This window comes from Protopterus annectens, chromosome 7.part0 (genome assembly GCF_019279795.1).
Source record: "Protopterus annectens isolate FY-2018-M chromosome 7.part0, PAN1.0, whole genome shotgun sequence".
NCBI classification, from domain to species: Eukaryota; Metazoa; Chordata; order Ceratodontiformes; family Protopteridae; genus Protopterus; species Protopterus annectens.
The window spans coordinates 1,999,937,925-1,999,959,354 of record NC_056739.1 but is presented as its reverse complement, the minus strand read 5'-3'; the positions used below and the strand labels follow the sequence as shown (position 1 = coordinate 1,999,959,354).

Below are 21,430 nucleotides of genomic sequence, written 5' to 3'. Positions count from 1 at the left end.
GGTACTACTAAAGATCAAACAGGACAAATCAAGGATGATACTGATTGCAACAGACTGGCCACGCCAACACTGGTACCCCCTCTTGCGCAATGTGTTACTCCTGGCACCATAGCACCTGCCTCAGACCCCTACCCTGCTGTCCCAGCAGAAGGACCAGATTCTGCACCCTCAGCTTCAAACCCTGAACCTGGCAGCCTGGCTAATTACCTGATTTCTCTGTTACCATCCCTCAGTAAACAAGTGTTGGATGTCATTCTGGAGGCAAGGAGGCCTAGTACTAGAAAATCTTATGCTGAAAAATGGAAAAGATTCTGTTCTTGGAACCAAACTCAGGGGATGAGCACAACAGCACCCAATTTACCTCAGCTTCTTCAATACTTAACTCAGATGCTTGACAAGGGCCTTTCCTTTTCCTCCATCAAAATTCATGCTTCAGCCATTTCAGCTCATTACAACACAGAGCCAGCCCTCTTCTCTCATTCACTGCTCAAGTAGATCCTCAGAGGGTCCAAAAACATAAGACCACCCAGGAGAGCCCCTACTCCAGCCTGGGACCTTAACTTTGTAATGGAAAAAAAAAACAGAAAAAACAAACCAGTGTCCAGAGTGGGAAGGCCACCAAGAAGAAAAACAAACCACTCTGTGCTGCATCCTCAAAAAATGTATGTCCAATGGGCATGGAATGAAGTAGCCAGGTAGTAAAACACAGGTTTATTGCTGTAACGAACACCAAGCATAAAATCCAATACAGGTAAAAGGCAGAGCGTGTAAATCCACCACTTCCAATAAAAACACAGAATTGTATCCAACACAGTCAAGCGCTTTCGTCATGCTCTAGGACTTCTTCAGAACTGTGTAAACTAAAAAAACACCCACATTTATACCAAACAATTAACCAGTGACATCACAAAAACAAATTAACCCTATAAATAATAAGGATTGAAGAATTCCATTAAAGTAAAAGAAAAAATAAATAAGAAAAATAAATGTGTTGCTTATATAATTTTTACATAAGCACATTTATTATTTACTATCAGAAAGTATCCTACCAAATCACAACACACTAGCCCTGTACTTCAATTCAGGTTTAATTGATACATTGTCATTAATGTCCGGAATCACTGTGGCATTAAGCCTCAATTGCCATCTCATTTCTGCTCGCCCCAAATTGTTTTTCCAATCCCACCCTCTCGGGTTGTTATCAGTACCCTCCAAAATAACAAACAGAAAAAAGTGATTGGGATCATTTTTAATATGCCTATGTATGGCATTATTTTCATCATATTTTTTCACATCGTAAAAATGTTCATAAATCCTCCTTCTGAAAGTTCTTTCTGCCTTGCCCACATAAAAATGTGGACATTCTTGACAAATAGTTGTATAAACAAGACCCTTATTTGAACAGGACCCGGTAACTAGTTTTATCTCTCTGTCCCTTGCTTCCAGTAATACTGAGGACCCAACTAGAATAAATCTGCAATACTCACATGCCCCACATCTAAAAGTCCCTCTCACGTTATTCCTACCATTAATAGGGTATTCTAACAAAAAATTTAAATTATAGTTGTTTTATAGACAAAAGTTGGTTCTTGTCCTACTACTTCTAGTATTTCCTCATTCCCTTTAAATAGCACCCAATTCCTCTTAACAATATCCCTGATCTTACCACAAGATTCTCCATAAGTTACTATGATAGATTGTGTGTAATATTTCTTTATATTAACTTCATTCTCCTTCAATAGTTGGAATCCCAACAATGGTTTATATCTACCACCCCACTCATTTATGACTTGCTCACAAATGGGTACGATAAAACTTTTAAAGTTTTACTAATGTGCCCATTTCTCTTTTCACTATATCCAAGTTTGCACACATTCTAGCTACCCGGACCATTTGACCCTTTACTATGTTTCTTTTTGTATATAAAGGGTGGTTACTTTTGAACTCTAAATAATCATTAGAGAAAGTGGGTTTCCTATAAATTTGAGATTCAAAATTCCCATTATCATAGTTCTTACTAATCAAAACATCAAGATAATTAATACTATTATTGTTAAAAGTACCAGTGAATTAAAAATATTCACAAATATTGTTTAGATATTTCATGTATTCCTCATTCATCTCTCCCACCTTCCATAAAATAAAAATATCGTCCAGGTATCGCAAATAGTGAATCCAATGCACAGAGAAAGGGGATTTAAAAATATATTGTTTCTCACACCCATACATTACAAGATTGGCAAACAATGGAGCACAGCTAGTGCCCATGGCTACACCCGTAACCTGACGATAGTATTCCCCTTCGAACGTAAAATAATTATTTTGGAATTGGGTGCTATTTAAAGGGAATGAGGAAATACTAGAAGTAGTAGGACAAGAACCAACTTTTGTCTATAAAACCAACTATAATTTAAATTTTTGTTAGAACACTCTATTAATGTTAGGAATAATGTGAGAGGGACTTTTAGATGTGGGGCATGTGAGTATTGCAGATTTATTCTAGTTGGATCCTCAGTATTACTGGAAACAAGGGACAGAGAGATAAAACTAGTTGCTGGGTTCTGTTCAAGTAAGGGTCTTGTTTATACAGCTATTTGTCAAGAATTTCCACATTTTTATGTGGGCAAGGCAGAAAGAACTTTCAGAAGTAGGATTTATGAACATTTTTACGCTGTGAAATAAACATGAAAATAATGCCATATATAGGCATATTAAACATTATCCCAATCACTTTTTTCTGTTTGGTATTTTGGAGGTTACTGATAACAACCCGAGAGGGGGGGGGTTGGAAAAACAATTTGGGGCGAGCAGAAATGAGATGGCAATTGAGGCTTAATGCCATGGTGATTCTGGGCATTAATGACAATGTATCAATTAAACCTGAATTGAAGTACAGGGCTAGTGTTTTGTGATTTGGTAGGATACTTTCTGATAGTAAATAATAAATGTGCTTATGTAAAAATTGTATATGCAACACATTTATTTTTCTTATTTATTTTTCCTTTTACTTTAATGGAATTCTTCAAACCTTATTTAGTATTTATAGGGTTAATTTGTTTTTGTGATGTCACTGGTTAATTGTTTGGTATAAATGTGGGTATTTTTTTAGTTTACACAGTTCTGAAGAAATTCTAGAGCAGGACGAAAGCGCTTGAATGTGTTGGATACAATTCTGTGTTTTTATTGGAAGTGGTGGATTTACATGCTCTGCCTTTTACCTGTATTGGATTTTATGCTTGGTGTTCGTTACAGCAATAAACCCATGTTTTACTACCTGTCTACTTCATTCCATGCCCGTTGGGCATACATGTTTTGAGGTTGCAGCACAGAGTGGTTTATTTTTCTTCTTTGTATTGGAAAAACTTACAATACCTCCTTTTGAGCCAGCTGCAAATGCAGAGTTGAAATTCCTTTCTTGGAAAACAGCCTTCCTTTTAGCCACCACTTCAGCAAGAAGGGTGTCTGAATTACAGGCCCTTATGGCAGTGGAGCCTTTCATCATCTTTCACGCAGACAGGGTGTTCCTTAGGACCAATCCTTCCTTCATGCCCAAGGTAGTATCCAGTGTGGCTCTTAATCAGTCCATTCATTTGCCAACCTTCTTTTCTAATCCACATAACAAAGGGGAATAGATACTGCACTCCTTAGATGTGCACAGTCAACTTAGATTTTACTTGGACAGGACTAAACCTCTCAGGAAATCTGAACAGCTGCTGGTGGCATTTGCTGCAGGGGCAGAGTGGAAGGCCATTTCAAAGGAAGCCATTTCTAAATGGATAGGCCATTGCATTCATTTCTGCTATAAGCACCATGGAAAACCTATTCCTCAAGGGATAAGACCACATTCAGCCAGGGCTGCATCTACCTCTACAGCCTTTCTCAGAGGTGTCCCTACCAGGGACATCCTAGAAGTTGCTACCTGGAGTTCTGTACATACTTTCACCAAGCATTACCATTTTCCAATTTTCTCTAAATCCAGAGATGGTTTTGCCACTGCAGTCTTGCAGGGCCTTATAGCTGTTCCTACTGCTATCTAAATTCCTCCTCCCATCCTTAGCTTTGGGAATCTACCCAAAAGTGATGAATGCAACAGTGAAACACGAAGAACATAGTATAGTTGTGTACACTTACCAGAAATGTAGATGTTCGTGTGTATTCACTGTTGCAGTCCTGGTTACCCTTCCTTCAGCCCCCTGACTTCTTTTGGCTATACCCCTATTCCTTTTTACTATGCTTAAAAGCTTTTTGGTGTATATGCTTTTTTGTTGGAGGTATAACCTTGCAAATATATATATATATATATATATATATATATATATATATATATATACATATTTAATTGCATCCCATTGGGGGGGGGGGGCACCTGACATCTGGGGCAAGAAAAACTGATGTAATGGCGTCAGCTGCATGCTTTATACCCCTGACTACCTGACGTCATGGAAGATGAGACAGCAACTGACGCAGGACCCAAGACTTTGATAATCAGGCCGACTGAGGGCTACTGCAAGCAGATAACCCAAATGTGATGACTGCAACAGTGAATACACTTGAACATCTACATTTATGGTAAGTGTACACAACTGTACTTTATGAATTTTCTGAAGGATATGAAGTTTAAAACTCAAATGTACATAATTATTTAGTGACTTCAATCCTCAATTATTTGCCAGAAAAATCACAGATTTTATGAGGAAGAGACCAAAATTTGAGGCAAAATCTGGACATTCTGCAAAATCTGAACAGTTGTGAGATATGCAGTAAGTTACAGTGCTCTTAGAGTTAGATCTAAACCTTTTACTAGAGTTGTGATATTTGACATATCTTTGATTGAAATCAGACTTAATTTCTCAGAGCTCCAGGACTCCCATTTATGATTCTCACACTTTTTGACAGGGATTTGGACTGAGACTATCCCTGCTGGCTCATGCCTGCCATTACTGCCAGTCACTCAATGTTACTCCTACTACTGATGGACTCTGACGACCTAATCAACATGTGTTAGTGGTGTGTGTGTGTGTGTGTGTGTGTGTGTGTGTGTGTGTGTGTGTGTGTGTAGGAGCATGAATGACATGTCTGTGTATATGTGTCTGTGTATCTTTATGTATGTACGTATGTGTTTATATTTGGGTGTGTTTGCCAATGTGAAACACAGGCTGCTAAGAAGAACACTAGCACTGTCAAATGTGACAACTCAATGTTTGAATAAAAAGCATTATAATGAGATGCTAATGAGGTGTTTCTTAGTCCAGCTTTACCTTGTCTTTGACTTGAAATTTTTATCTGTCAGGCTGACTGACAAATCAAGTTTGCTCTGAGCACTTGGCATTGAGGAGAGAGAAATTCTCTGAAATCCAGGCACTGTCATACTAATCTTTTTATACACACAAAATGAAACCACTATAAATCTCATGATGAAATCATTTGTTGTCATGCTTTTTGTTCAAAAATGTTGCTGGTTTCCAGAAGTGGGGAAATGCTTTCTCTGGAAAATATTTTTTCCTTGTGTACAACACTGAGAACCTTTTTAATATGCAGTTAAGTAATCATGTCCTAACTTCTGCAATTTTATTTTAGGATGTTGTACCAAGGCCCACCCCAGGACCCTGCACAGTCCAATGTCCAAAGGTAAGCCAATGGCTCTATTTTTAGTAAATAAGAGGTATGTGATACTTAGTGTCTTCCATTTTTAGCACTTCTCAAACTCTAGCTTTATCCACAAACTGCAATATTTTTAGTTGCGTGTGTGACTTCAGTATTAAACTGTACAACTTTTGATGTGTTTGCTCCTGCTTTGATAGTATAATTAGCTGTCTTTATTATCTGTGGAGACCTATAATTTATCAGCTAATATATTTTTTTTTTCATTGAATGTTTATTTTGTTATTTGGGTGAGGATGATGTCCAGCAAATTTCAAAAATCGTTAATCAAGAGACAATTCCAGGTTTTGCAGCTGAGTGGGAGAGTGCATGTTCATATGATTACTTTCTTTTGCTGTATGTGGCATAACATAACTAGCATATCTACAGTCTCTAGTTCGATTGGACTTTGCATTCCAGACCCTTCATTTTCCCCATTCCTGCTTTCTGGAGTCCCACCACCATCTCTTCAGGACACAAATTCAATCCAGAAACCAAGAACAGTCACACTGGTGGGAAAAGACTTCAGAGTCGAGTACAGCTCCAGACATAAATTTATTACTTAAAAAAACTCATAAAACAACAATAGAGGTTAAGTGCTTTCATCCTCTGGTAACTGCACTTCATCAGAACAATTACCCATAAGTCAAGAAGCCTTTTTATACATCATGCTAAATTAATTGATTACATAATATTCAAATTAGTAAAATTTCCTCAGAGTGCCAGCATAAACAGCTACAATGTTGTCAAAAATACTAGTAAAAACATGTAACAGTTGCAAAGAAATAATTTACAACAGTAAGCAGTGCAACTTAGGACCAATGCTACCCAGCCACCAGGTTTAAATGAAAATATTGCAATTTCCAGCATATTAAAACTCAAATCTGGATATTATTTTGAGTACTGGGCCAAAGAAAGCTGGATAAGCTCAGGGAACTCATTGAAGTAGTCTTAGAAAACAACTTCTTAATGTTTGAGGGCCAGTACTTTCGGCAGGAAATAGGAGTAGCAATGGGGGCACCTTGTGTCCCCATGTTTGCAAACAGTCCTTTACTATTGGGAATGGAACTATATGCTTAATTCAGAATTTAAGGAATGTTGGACATTCTATGGACATTTTTTAGATGATATGTTTTTTTTCTGGATTGACACTGTAGATAAATTGGATATGTTTTTTGACTATTTACATACTACTACAGATTTCTTGAAATTCACCATGGATATTCAGGGGGACACTGTACATTTTCTGGATATAACACTTACCAAAATTATGTTGAGAGGATTTGATTCAACTTCATACAGGAAACATAGCTATTCTAGTTCTCTATTACACTTTGAGAGTATGCATCCACTACACCAAAAAAGTCGATTGTAATGTGTGAGACTAGCAAGAATGGTGTCAGGAGATGATCACTTCCAGGTGGAATTAGATATACTTAAAGGTATGTTTGTACAGAGGAGATACCCAGACATTTTTATGAAAAACATCTTTGATGAAGTCTGTAGGAAGAGGTCCTCAGGGCATTTTATTCCATTATTAGGAGGGCCTACTGATATACTCACCACCCCTAGTGATAGAATGGGCGACAAAGTACAGGGAACAAGTGGTAATCAATTCAGCAATGGAATGGTGCTGCCTTACACTAATGAATTTGATGACTTAAGAGAGATTTTAGAAAGAAATTGGGCTCTTTGAAGTCAACCCGGACCACTTTAGTGCAGTGGGAAAAAGACCAGTAATGATATACAACAAAGCTCCTAGTTTTAAATTGATACTAGAAAGAATGGGAAGAAGTGAAAATAAGGGGAGAATGGTCAAATGCGGAAACTGTAATCAATGCAAGTATGTTATGAAAGGTTCTTCCTTTAATACATGGCTTTGGGTGCATCAAACCCTGTGGCAGGTTTACATGTTCCACTAAGGGCATTGTTTGTCTAGGGATACGCACACTTTGCACAGCATTCTACATAGGGAAAACTAAATGTAAATGCAGGCAAAGGATATATCAACACATATACGACATCAAAATGAAAGATGAAAACAATGCCCTATATAAACATATTAAATCCAGCCCCATGCACCAGTTTAAGTTTTGCATTATTGAGCAAGTTAACTTAGGTGAGTGGAGGGGAGCAAGTGATGACTTCTTAGAACTTAAATGGCGACTTAGGACCAATGCCACCCAGCCGCCAGGTTTAAATGAAAATGTTTCAATTTCCAGCATATTAAAACTCAAAGCTTGATATTATTTGGGGTAATTATGCATTGATGCCATAGGATACACATTTGATATGAGTCACATAGGGTAGAAAAAAAATTTAGTTAAGAGTATTATATAAAAAACTGAAAAAAATGGTTTTAATTTTAGCTGCAGTAATCTTTTAAGTGCACTGCGTATTGTTGTAAATTATTTCTTTGCAATGCTTATATGTTTTTATTAGTAGGTTTGACAACATTGTAGCTGTTTATGCTGGCACTCTGAGGAAATTTTACTAATTTGAATATTATGTAATCAATTAATTTAGTATGATGTATAAAAAGGCTTCTTGACTTATGGGTAATTGTTCTGATGAAGTCCAGTTACCAGAGGACAAAAGCGCTTAATCTCTTTTGTTGTTTTTTGAGTTTTTTTAAGTAATAAATTTATGTTTGGAGCAGTACTCGACTCTGAACTCTCTTCAGGACACCTTTGACTGTCTGCTTTCAATTGAATACCACAGAGACTCCCCATGGCCATTAATCTTTAAATATTTGACCCAGGAATGTCTTCATTAGACATCATTGTAAGCAATGTGCTGGAATTCATAGTATGAATAGGATGTTGCTGAAATAAATGCTAGTCTCCAGGCCTAAATTTTTGGAGCATTCTGATTTTCCTCACGGCATGAGGTTGCAGTATCATACTATGGCCATTAGAGGGGAACCTATTTGTAAAATACAGTGCCCCAAATGTTTACTTATTTCTTTAGATGCCTGAAATGAATGGTTGCTAAAATAGTTGCCCAGATGTTCTTCGTGTTTCACTGTTGCAGTCATTACACTTTTGGGTTATCTGCCTGCAGGTAGCCCTATGTCGGCCCGAATACCAGAGACTTAGTATTTCTGCATCGGTTGCTGTCGCTCCAGGTATGACGTCAGGTCATCAGGGATATAAAAACAGGCAGCCGACGCCATTATATCAGTCTTTCTTGCTGATTAGCCTGTAGCAGAAGCAGTTCGCACAAGTGCCGGTTGGCCGCTACCTGAGTTTTCTTTATTGAATTGAATTATCCTGAAGTCTTTGAAAGCTAAGTACCCTATTGGGGAGCCTTTTTTCTTGCTCTAACCAATGTCAGAAAACGTTAATTCCAAAAACAAATAGTTCTGCCACCAATTCCACTTAAAAACACTTGAAACTTGAAAACTTTAATAAAATATACAATGATAAGATAAAATAAAATAAACACACTGGCTCATAAACCAGATAAGCGCTTTCAGTATAATACCTTTTTCAAATCCTGAGGATTTATTTTATTTTATTTTATCTTATCATCGTATATTTTATTAAAGTTTTCAAGTTTCAAGTGTTTTTAAGTGGAATTGGTGGCAGAACCATTTGTTTGTGGGGTTTTATATTTTGATGTGCTCTGCCTTTGGTGACGCTACTTACTTCTTCTTTTTTTGAATGTTAACAATTGTCTTGCCTGTGGAAAGCAAATACCAGACCGAGATTTCCATTCTTACTGCGTCACCTGTTTAGGCCCTGACCATGACGTCCCCCGCTGTCAGTTTTGTGCCTTGTTCAACGCCCGAACTATTCATCGGGCCATTTTTGTTGTTAAATACTTTTGCTCTCTGTATTTTGAAATGGCATCGGTATGCCATCCGACTACCAATCTACCGAAAAAACGTAAGGATATTGACAGAGACAGATCGCACAGGTCTAAAGCTGCTGAAAACGCTTCCGTTAAGCTAGTCACCAGTTTGGCGGTACTCAGTGTGAGGTGCTTTTGCAGCCCCTGATGCACACTTCAGTGGATTCATGGGCCTCTGCCGAAACCCGTTCTGAGTCCAGTATGCCGCAAGACTCTTCTTCGACAGAACCTGTGGATGTCTCTACCTTGGATGGGTCTGGAGCTGCTGAGCAGGCAATGGCTTCTGAAGAAGTTCTTTGCACTGCCGATATTCTACACAAACTGATGACTTCTTTTGCATCTTCTGTTCTGTCTAAAACTACAGTTTCTAAGGCCAAGAGTATGCTCTATGCCTAAAAAACCGATGACCCAAAAACATGCACCTTTTTCCTTGCCGCAACATCAAATGCTTAAAATAGCAGAAGACCTTATTATGTTGATTAGGGGAAGTCAGCCTTCCCCTGCTAAGAGGAAAATAGACCCGTCCCCAGCAGTTTTAACAGACCAAGAGTCTGACGACTCTGAGGTATCTGATTATGAGGACATGCCTTTATCTGCTTATGAGGATTCAGATGCAGAAGAATCTATTCCCTCTGCTTCTCCTCCAGAGGATTTTTCTTTTGGTGAAACCTTGCATACTTTAAGAGAGCATTTCTACTGGGAATGCCAAGACTATCCTCAGTCCAAAAAGAGACTCAGAGAATTTCTAGACTTGCCTCAACATAGGCCCTTAGCAATACCCCCAGTCCTGGATGTTGTGGATGATGTCTTTATGGAATCCAGTTTAACTCCTGATACCTTACTTCCTGCACCTAGGAAACTAGACAGGTACTACAGAGTACCTGACTCTCACAAATTCCTTTTCAAAAATCCTACTGCTGACCCAGAGGTCATTGCACAGGGGCCTAAAGGTATCAAGGCAACTACAGCTAAGTATCCCACCCCTTCGGACAGGGACTCCAGAGCTTTAGAGAGATGTGGTAAGAAAGTATAACACCTCTGCAACTCTAGCCATTAGGGCTTTGAATTGCCAGTTTCATATGCTGAAGTACCAACAACATATTATGGAACTTATTAAGCAAAAAACAGCTACCTTTACTGACTGTGCAGAAAATAAAGAACTACAAGAGCTTATACATTCTGCAAGCCAAGTCAGCAAGCATACATTGCAGTGTGGCTTTGACGCCCTAGAAGTATCTTGCAGGGCAGCAGTCATTGGTTCTGTACTGAGAAGGCATGCTTGGCTTAAGGAACAAACCTTGCCAGATCATGTCAAATCAAAATTACTAGACGCTCCTTTGAATAAGGACAAACTGTTTGGCACTAAAGCAGAAGAGGTTCTTAAAAAGATGGAAGAAAAACCTAAATCTATGCAGACAGTCAAAGATTTTTTGCAAGTACAGCCACTTAGATTCAGTAGGCATTGCCCCTCGAAACATTGGTCCTTTCCAGCCCCCTCAAGGCCACCTCAAACTAGACCCTGGGGAAACAGACTCCCCAGACTACAGTCTCAGGGTATGCAGAGATCTAAGCAATGGAGTGCCTCCACTTCAAAAACACGGAGTGCTAAGCCACCCCTTTATGGAAAGAATTCCCAGTGACTTCTCAACTCCACTTCCTACCTCCACCCAACTGCTTGTGCCCCTAGGAGGAAAACTTGCCCATCATGCAAAAAACTGGACTTCCATCACCAAAGACCGATGGGTCCTCAACATTATTTCCCAGAGGTACAAATTTTACTTCTACTCACTGCCAACCCCAAAAGGGTTCCAGACCTTCCTCCAAACCAGTGGGCAGAAGCACAAAACCAAGTTCAATGCCTGCTCTCCATAAGGGCAATTCAACTTGTTCCTGCAGAACAAATAGGTCAAGGGTTCTATTCCAGACTTTTTCTGGTACCCAGAAAAGAGGGCACTTGGTGCCCAATCATAGATCTTTCCATCCTAAACACCTTCCTGGTGGTACCAAAATTCAAAATGCTCACCCTGTAGCAGCTTCTTCCTATGCTGGCCAAAGATGCCTGCTTAGCTACCCTAGACTTAAAAGAAGCCTATCTGCACATCCCTATAAGGGACTCATGCAGGAAATATCTACGCTTCAGGACAGGATCTATGCATTATCAGTTCTCTGCACTTCCCTTTGGCTTATCCACTGCTCCCAGAGTATTCACAAAATGCCTGGCTCCAGCAATTGCCTACTGCAGACAGAGAAAATTTCAAATTTACCCGTACTTGGATGACTGCCTGATTCAGGCAAACAGTCAGGAAATGCTGTTGCAGCACCTGACATTTGTAAAACGTCTGCTAACCTCCCTGGGGTACAGCATAAATGAAAAGAAATAAAAACTAGTCCCCAGTCAAAATATTGTATTCCTTGGAGCAAGCTTGGACACAGCATCCCAGAAGGCATTCCTGACACCATAAAAACAAATCTATCTGACAGACTACTTCAGTCAGTTGCCACCAGAACCCAGCTATACGCAAGGAAAATCCTGCAGGCCGTAGGGTTCATGGCCTCATGCATCCTGCTAATTCCATATGCCAGACTGCATATGAGGAAACTTCAATGGTACTTAAAAAGTCTTTGGTGCCAACATTCTCAGGACCTGGAAACCGTCATTCCTATCATACCTTGTCCAATGACAGAGCTTCTTTGGTGGGCAGCAGCATGCAATCACAACAAGGGACTACCATTTACTCAACCCCATGCCACCCAGACCCTAACCACAGACGCATCACATTATGCCTGGAGGGCACACCTTGGACGACAAGTGCATTCAGGGCCACTGGAGGCCAAGTCAAATTAATCTGCACATAAACCAAAAAGAGATGCTAGCTGTGCAGCATGCTCTAACAGCTTTCAGACACTTACTCTTACCAGGACCCCTGTTAATAAAAACAGACAACACCATGGTTATGTGGTACATAAACAAGCAGGGGGGAACCCACTCTTTCCCACTCTGCAGGCTAGCCATGGCCCTGTGGAACACAGCCTTGGACATACAGATCCACCTGCAAGCTCAATTCCTGCCAGACAAACAAAACATACTGGCAGACAACTTAAGCAGAAATCTCCTAGACTCATACAAGTGGCAACTAGAGCCCAGAACCTTCAACCTTCTGATTCAGAAATGGGGGACCCCAGAGGTGGATCTCTTTACCTCCCCCTGCAATCACCAGCTCAGAAAATTCTGCACCAGGACACCTCACAGCAGGGCCTGGAAAGTGTATGCCCTATCCTTCCAGTGGGTAAACCTCTCAATCTATGCATTTCCCCCTCTGCCCCTTCTCCAAAGAATATTGCTCAAGATAAGACAGGACAGGCAAAGGACAATTCTGATTGCCCCGGATTGGCCATGTCAGCACTGGTACCCACTCCTGTGCAACTGGTCTCCACTGCCACCCTGGCACCTACCCCAGAGCCCAACCCTGCTTACTCAGCAGGGGGGACAGATCTTGCATCCGCAACTGCAAACCCTAAGTCTTGCAGCCTGGCTTATTCCTTGAATTCTCCCCCAGTGACCAGCCTAAGCAAGCAGGTACTGGATATCATTCTTGTAGCCAGAAGGCCCAGTACAAGGAAATCCTATGCTGATAAGTGGAAAATGTATTGCTCCTGGATTCAATCTCAAGAAGAGGACACAACTCTGCCCTCCCTACCTCTAATCCTGGATTACTTAGCAGATCTACTTCACAGAGGCCTATCCTTCTCCTCCCTTAAGATCCATGCCTCTGCCATCTTGGCTCACTACAACTCTGAGCCACTCCTATTCTCTCACTGTCTTATCAAACAGTTCCTGACAGTGCCAAACAACTTAAGGCCACCAAGGAGAGCACCCACCCCTGCTTGGGACCTTATCTTTGTACTGGAAAAGCTCACGCTGCCCCCTTTTGAGCCTGCAGTGTCAGCAGACTTAAAATTCCTCTCTTGGAAAACAGCATTGCTCCTGGCCATCACTTCAGCAAGAAGAGTGTCTGAACTACAAACACTTATGGCTATGTAACCCTTCATTATTTTTCATGCTGACATGGTCTCCCTCAGGACTAATCCTTCCTTTATGCCCAAAGTGGTGTCCAGTGTGGTTCTCAACCAATCTATCATTTGCCAACCTTCTTCCCTAATCCTCAAAGTAAAGGAAAAAGGATCCTGCACTCTTTGGATGTGCACTGTCTGCTCAGATTCTACCTGGATAGGACTAAAGCCTTCAGGAAATCTGAACAGTTACTACTCACTTTTGCACCAGGGGCAGAGAGCAAGGCCATTTCAAAACAGACAATTTCGAAATGGATGGCACACTGTATCCAGTTCTGCTACAAACACCATGGGAAACCAACCCCTCATAGGGTCAGAACACATTCCACTAAGGCAACTTCTATCTCTACAGCATTCCTCAAGGGAGTCCATACCAGGGACATTCTGGAGGCTGCTACCTGGAGCTCTGTATACACATTCACCAAGCATTATCACCTGCATATATTTTCCAAATCCAGGGCAGGTTTTGCAACTGCAGTCCTGCAGGGCATACTAGCCAGCTCAACCTCTTCTTGACTGCCTCCACCCATTCTACAGCTTTGGGAATCAACCCAAGTGTGATGACTGCAACAGTGAAACACAATGAACATAGTACAGTTGTGTACACTTCCCATAAATGTAGAGGTTCTAGTGTATTCACTGCTGCAGTCCTGATTTCCCTCCCTCCAGCCCCCTTTTTTCTCTCTCTGTCTCTCTCTCCTCTGTGTATACTACTCACCCCTTGCAGGGGTTTGGCTATCGGTATTTACTTTTTACTGGTGGAGATTTTTCCACCATAGCTTAGCTCCCTTTTGAGGGGCTCCTGACATTTGGGGCAAGAAAAACTGATGTAATGGCGTCGGCTACCTGTTTTTATACCCCTGACAACCTGACGTCAGACCTGGAGCGACAGCAACTGAAGCAGAAATACTAAGTCTCTGGTATTCGAGCCAACTGAGGGCTACCTGCAGGCAGATAACCCAAGTGTGATGCCTGCAACAGTGAATACACTCAAACATCTACATTTATGGTAAGTGTACACAACTGTATTTTTTGCATCTCCAAATGTGTTGAGTTGATTCCTAGGCCTCATATTTTATCAGTGTTCAATTCAATCTTTCTGTTAAGTATTATCTAGCTATTACAGATAATAATTTTTTCCATAAGGTACTGCACTATTCTAATGATGTCGCAAGAGAAAATTAGCAGTAAGTTCTCTTGCAGGTATCAGATTCCCCTGAAAGATTTTTCGTATACACTAAGTCTTTTATTGCAGAAAAAAATCATGACAGCTGTGAGCACTGCACAGACTTTAATAAGAAACTTTTAATGGAAGAACAAAGAATTTTCATGCATTTTATAGCCTGAGTAGGTTGTTACTGTCACTCTTGTTGTACATCTTTCTATTAAAAAAAATCAGTGGAACAGACAAAATCATCTAGTGGAAAATAAAGCTATCAAAGGAAACAAAATTATAGGAGCTTGATTCTTAAAAGGTTTAAGAAGCCAAATGTTATTGAGCTATCTTTGAACACTGTACAGAAAGAGATATTAGCCCTTGAGAAAATTAGACCTTCTGAACAGAGTGAGACTTCTCCCTTTCCAGCCGTTGGTGTGAAAATGCACTACTCTTCACTATGTGCTGAAGTCTATATGATCTCCCACATTCTCCATACCACCTTGTTGTCTGTGAAGGAAATTCTAGGAATTGAAGCAGTTATTTCACCATTTTTGTCAGTACTGTTTATGCTTGTCAAGATGATAGCTGATGTGAGATGCTCCCAGTTTTCTAGCCAAAAATTCTCCCTAGAGGTCATTGCAAAAGGCATCCATACTAGACTGTTACATCTCTGACCTAGGCTTAAAAGTCTGCTCAGTTTCTGCCACTACTTCATTGGTTGAATTTGTTGAGTTAGTGGTGGGACATCCAAGAGTAAGAAGTTAATTGGCTAGATGTCCTCCTCAAAACAGCCTATAATGTAATTGGAATGAATGCCTGAGGTTCTGGCACCTGAAGATCAGTCATTACTGTTTTTGTATGAATGGGATTACTTCCATTTTTTTTTTATTAATTTATTTTTTTTTAAACAAGTTGTTTTTCATGGGAGTATTTTAGTCTGTTACACTACTTAGCTTTTAACACCTTCAGAGGAAAGGTTAGCTGCCCTGCCTTTATTCCTTCTTTTTCTAGGTTTCTAGATTTCTAGGTTAGGGAATGATGAGAATTTGTTTACCTCCAAGATTTGAGAGTCGGACAGATTATGGACATAGCATCTCAAAAGGACTCTAAGAAATCTCTAATTCTAAGCACTTCACAGAGATAAAAGCAGAGTTGTGGATAAGATTAATAGAAAAACTATACATATCTGTCTCCTTAAGTACCAGAGCTTTTAACTACTAGACTTGCATGTAACAGTCCCAGAGTCATATCCAGAAAAAAACAGAAGACACAGCTCCAAGTAGATAATGTTCTTGTGATGGAAAAGATAATTAGAGTTGCACAAACTGCTAGTAAGTAGGGATCTGATATTATCATGTGTGGCTAAGATGTTCTTAATGCCAGCATCAGAGCTGCTGCTTCAGGCAGTCTTATCAGGAGGAGTGATTAGCTTAGAAGTTAGCCTTTCTCTGATGGTATGAAGAGCCAACTCCTGGATATCACCAACTCTATTCAGGTTAAGGACTTTTTTTTGGTCCTCTTTTTCAAAATTTTTTGAACAAAATGTAAGAAAAAATGTCAGTATTATAAAGCCAGTGTTCCACCTACTAGATCCTAAATATGCCCCAGATTATCATTCCATATCATGATCTTTTCAAGTCATGGTAACAAATATCTTCTACTCAGGATAACCCGTATGACAACTAACTATGATGACCTGTATCACAGTTACTTAAACAGTGTTTCTTTCTGTATCCCTTAGAGAATTGCCCTTTTTTCAGAACAGTAGACAAAATACCACAGACAAATGAGTTACCATTTTTTCACAAGACTAGATACAATTAACCACAGGAAAAAAAATGTGTCACTGAAGTAGCGTCAACAGACTATCCTATGAAGTTCAGCTCCACACCAGTTCCAGGGCTTATTCCACCCACTCCAGGATCACATTTATTTGGTGCTCCCCCCTTTCATATTTGCTGGACAACCAGGCAATGCAACCATCGCATGTTCTGGAACTAGACGTGCCATGTTACAAAGAAAGAAAAACTGTGAAAGTCCAGCTTAGCTTTCATAAACTTGAACAAGTTTATAAAACTGAAGAAAGCATTTTTCACCTGTTAACTCTCTGTAATACTCCCATAATTCACCTTCACCCTATTGTATCTGCCACATATCAACCTACCTTTCAGTCCAACTTCTTCTCTCATAAACTACCTCTTCACCTACTTTCACGCCCTTCCTTAACATGCTTTTCATCTTCGTTACTACTCCTCTTCTTCTCTCTCTCTCACAAGTAAATACCATGCTAACCTACCACCCATAAACCTACCTCCTACTCTTATTCAGCCACTAAAATATACTGAAACAGTCCGCACATTCTCAACTGCTCCCACATTATTCAGCTCCTCAAACACTCTCCTACACAAGATCAAATTACTCCCACACACCCCTCAAATCTAGCAGTAAATACCACACCTACTGCTCTGACATTGCTCCTCTAACTCTGTTTACCCAAAATGTATTACTCTTTGGTGATAGTCACCCTACCCCTGGCCCCAACTCCTGTCCATCTCTCTCACACTCCCCTTCTCTCCTCCTTCCATCCACACCCTCTTCTCCCCTCACCCTTCTTCCACATCAAAATGCTTAGCCATGCTCCGTAACAGGTTCTTCCTTTCTGACCGAACCCTTGATAATGCCATACACAAATTTAACCTCATCTTTCTAGACATTCTCAACTCCCTAGCTCCCCTTAGGAAATAAAGGTAAAATCACTCTTTGCTCCCTGGCTTACATAGTCCACTCACTGTCTAATACACAAGAGAGATAATGTTTGGAAAAACTGCCTAAAAACCAAATCCCTTACCCACCTTCAGACCTATAAAGAACACCAAAACCTTATCAAAAAACAGGTCAGTAATGTTAAGAAAAATTTCTACCTAAAGCCACAAGCAAGCCACCACAACAATGCTAAGAAATTCTCGAATTCAATCTATAAGATTCTGTTCCCAGGTAGCCCCACTATACCACACTCCTGCCCCAACAATACTCCCCTTGAAAATGCCACCATTCTTACCTCCTACTTTATTGGCTCCATCTGCAAACTAACCCAGAAGAACCACACTTCCAATTTCTTGCTTCCACTCCCTCCATCAACGCAGAAAATCTCCTTCTCACTCAAGCCAGTCCCCACAGCTTACATAAAATCTGTTCTCAGCAAAGTAAAGCCTTTCTCTCCCTCAACTGATAATCAGGTCTATATTATAACAATGTAAGTTTGAAATTGTGAACACTCTAGATATCGAAAATGCCGGACCTCAAACTCGCTATTGTGGGGGGCTGCACCCCCCACCCCCCACCCCCACCCCTGCTAAGTATGAATACCAACTGCAAGATTGCACTACAGTAGGAAAGGGCAAATATTCTGATCTTCACTGTACTGCAATCTCACAAAAAGCACTTCCAGGTCTGGCATTTTTGTTATTTGGAGCGTTTGCAATTTTAAACTTTCGTTGTTATAATATAGACCCTGATAATCTACCTACCCTTTATTTGACACTGTCTTGTATCGTAAGCTTCCTGCACTAATTGATGTCACTGTTTTTGTTTAATGTCACTGTCTGGAGCTTTTTTCCCCGGGCCTCCGAGGAAAATGGCCTTTAGCTCAGTCAGACTAACCCAGTTAACAAATGTCAAAATGAATAAATAAAATATACTTTGATATCTCTAGTGTTATGAGCCATTTATATGGTGACTTAAAATATGCAGGATGCCTACCTACATATTCCCAATCTACAATAATTACAGGCAGTTGTTCAGTTTACCTTCTTATTTATTTATATTTATGTATTTATTGTCATTTGTTAACCAAGTTGGTCCAGCTGCGCCAAGGGCCCGTTTTCAGTGGAGAGCCGAGGAGAAAAGCTTCAGTTCAAATTATAGTCATTCCAGACAAAAATTTACATTACAAATGGCAGATACAAGAACATATACAACAAAGTGAAGTTAACTAATGTAACAGTTTTGTATAGGTTTCACTGTATATCTATATAGTGAAAACAAGCTAGTCAGGATGCAAAGAAGTATTTAGAAAAAACAAGGTGTTGGTATGTAGTAGTAGTATTGGCACTATGGGGAGGAGCGAGAAAATGAGGAAAGAGAAGGAGACAAGAGAAGTAGGTAGATTAAGGAGAAGGGTAGCTAGAATCAGGTTGGAGCTTGACAGGGACAGGACTAGGTGTTTTGTAGATAGTGTTTAAGTTCAAGTTTGAACTGGGGATTATAAGGGATATTTCTTATATTACATGGGAAGGAGTTCCAGGAGTGGGCTACTGAATATTTGTATAGTGATTTCCCAATATTTTTTGTGGGTTTGCTGATGTCCAGAAGATGTTTGTCAGATGTACGAAGCTGACATTGGGGGTTGTATAGTGCTACAATATTAGAGATAGACAATATTATCATTTGACTGTTCTTCTTTGCCAAGAGTGTTTACTGAATGTTTGGTTTCACTGTTAGCTCCTCTAAGTATAAAAGAAGACCACATTTATTCAGACCTGGACAACTGCCTTATTCAAGCCACTTCCAGTCAGGATCCCAATGTGGCAATATGGCCGCACACTGATCACTGCATATTGATCAACAGCTTAATTTCAGCTCTCCCAGGCTGAAAACAGAAACTGAGAAATAGCTTAATTTCAGCTCTCTCAGGGTGAAAACAGAAACTGAGAAATAACAGCTGGTGAAATTGTCATTGGGAAAAATTCAGTTACTGCCTCGATGACAACAAAGAAGAAATTTAGAGAACCTGAAAGTAAAATCAACCAGAAAAGGTGAAGTAAAAACACTGGTTGGGAGGAATCCTGCAGTTGTTCACCAAAAACTAGTTCCATCTTCACCTTTGGAACAAGAGAGGGCTTCTAGTAATTTAGAGGAAAAAATAAATTGGGTGTACTCAGAGATGATTAAAATAAATGAAACATTTGAAGGAATATATCAACTCAAATAACAAAAGTCTGGAAAGACGACAAGAAGCTTTAAGTAGCTATTCAGGTGACCTGATAAAACTGTAAAGAAGAAAAAAGTGGCTGAGTATGAGGCTTCTCAACAAGAGCTATTTCAAAAATTGTAGCATTAAAAGACAGAACTTGCAAAGAAAACCTGAGATTTTCTACTGTACCAGAGAAATTGGAAGGAACAGACAGTATTAATTTTATGAAAGCACAAATAAGCAACTGAACTGGTATTCTACAGCAGGATTTGCTAATTGAAAGGCACATTGAGTGTTTGCTTCAAACCTGGCCATGTGAAAGCAGCCAAGACCTATATTAGTACCGATGCAAATCATACTAGCAAAAAGAGTTGATCCTGAAAAAATTGTGGTAGCAGGGAAAATATTAAAATCTGGAGACAGCGGCATATTTGTGGAAAATGATTATTCACTGTACAACAGGCAGAAGAGAAGCAAATTATTCCAACAATCATTGAACATTCAGAACCAGGCATGAGATTTAAGCTGCTGTATTCAGCTGTTTTAAGATTTTTTTTTCTGGAGGATCAAAGTCATTTTTGGATGCAGAATAGCCTAAGGAGGAAATAAAACAGTTTATGCAGCAAAAAGTGAACTAGCAAACAGAAGGGGGCTCTGCTTCTCCTTCTAATGACAATAAAGCTCATAGAGGAACTTTGTCAATGAAACATTTTCCAATGTTGCAAAGAAAAATACTTGAGAGACAGATAAAAGCATTGGAGTTGACTAGAAGAATCAGGAAAATCTTGGACTTAAACCAGAGTATGGTGTTGGTAGATGGAGAGAAACAGGATGAAGACTAGCAAAGCTGAAATTAGTGAATAAATGGGCAACTGTAAAGCATCAGTCACATTTGCAAAATATTGCTTTATAAAACAAAAGTTGCTGAGAAAGACTGGACTTTTGCTGACTTTGTTAAATTTATGGGGGGACTGTAAAGTGTACACCCTACTTCATGTAATTAATTTTAGAAGGACACTAAAAGGAAAAAATAATGGTAAGTAGAACAAGTATTGCTTCTTTTAGAATTTGTATACAACATTTCATGATGTAAACTGTCATACAGTAAAAAGGCTTGTGTAGTGAATATTAAGGGTATTTTAAATGTGGGGGTAATCTTTTCAGTGATTGTTGTATTTGTTAAAGATATTAATGGAAAAAGTACTTTCTTAGTTGCAAGAAAAAAGGCTGGACAGAAACAGGTTAATATGCTGTACGTTCTTAGTTGCAAGAAAAAAGGCTGGACAGAAACAGGTTAATATGCTGTGATTTTAGGCTGCTGGGGTGGGGCATGGAGTGTAAAAGTACATTGATTATATTATATATAGAATTGAGACAATTTATCTTATTTTTGCAAGAACTGGAGTTCTGATTGATGCCTTTGGCTTAAATTATAAACAGATGTTTTTGTTAACAAGTAGGCATGAAAAGCCTGAATGGTGAAAGCTGTGAAAATGCTAAGTTCTTTGCAGCTGCAAAGATACTAGCTTTTTCCACACTAGCAAATGTTCTCAGTGGAAGTCAAGAAGTCTGTAGCTGAAGGCAAAAGTACATTCTGTTATGAATGAAATTTACAAAGATTTCTTCTTGCATCTGCAGAAATTTTAGCTGTTTTTTCTCACTGCTGACTATGTTTTCATGGAGATGAGCTGTCTGCAAGTGCAAGCAATTAATCTTGAGAGCATTCTTTGCTG

General features: G+C 39.6%; 1 protein-coding gene across 3 annotated transcripts in view; it reads left to right on the top strand.

Moving 5' to 3' along the window:
* LOC122807296 (collagen alpha-1(VII) chain-like) overlaps positions 1-21,430 on the top strand; it is a gene marked incomplete at its 5' end in the record, with an annotated part of 1,562,855 nt that overhangs the window by 37,410 nt on the left and 1,504,015 nt on the right. For all 3 annotated transcript variants that reach the window (XM_044078425.1, XM_044078422.1, XM_044078423.1), the window contains 1 exon segment: positions 5,578-5,628. In XM_044078425.1, the coding sequence (XP_043934360.1) occupies positions 5,578-5,628 (51 nt within the window).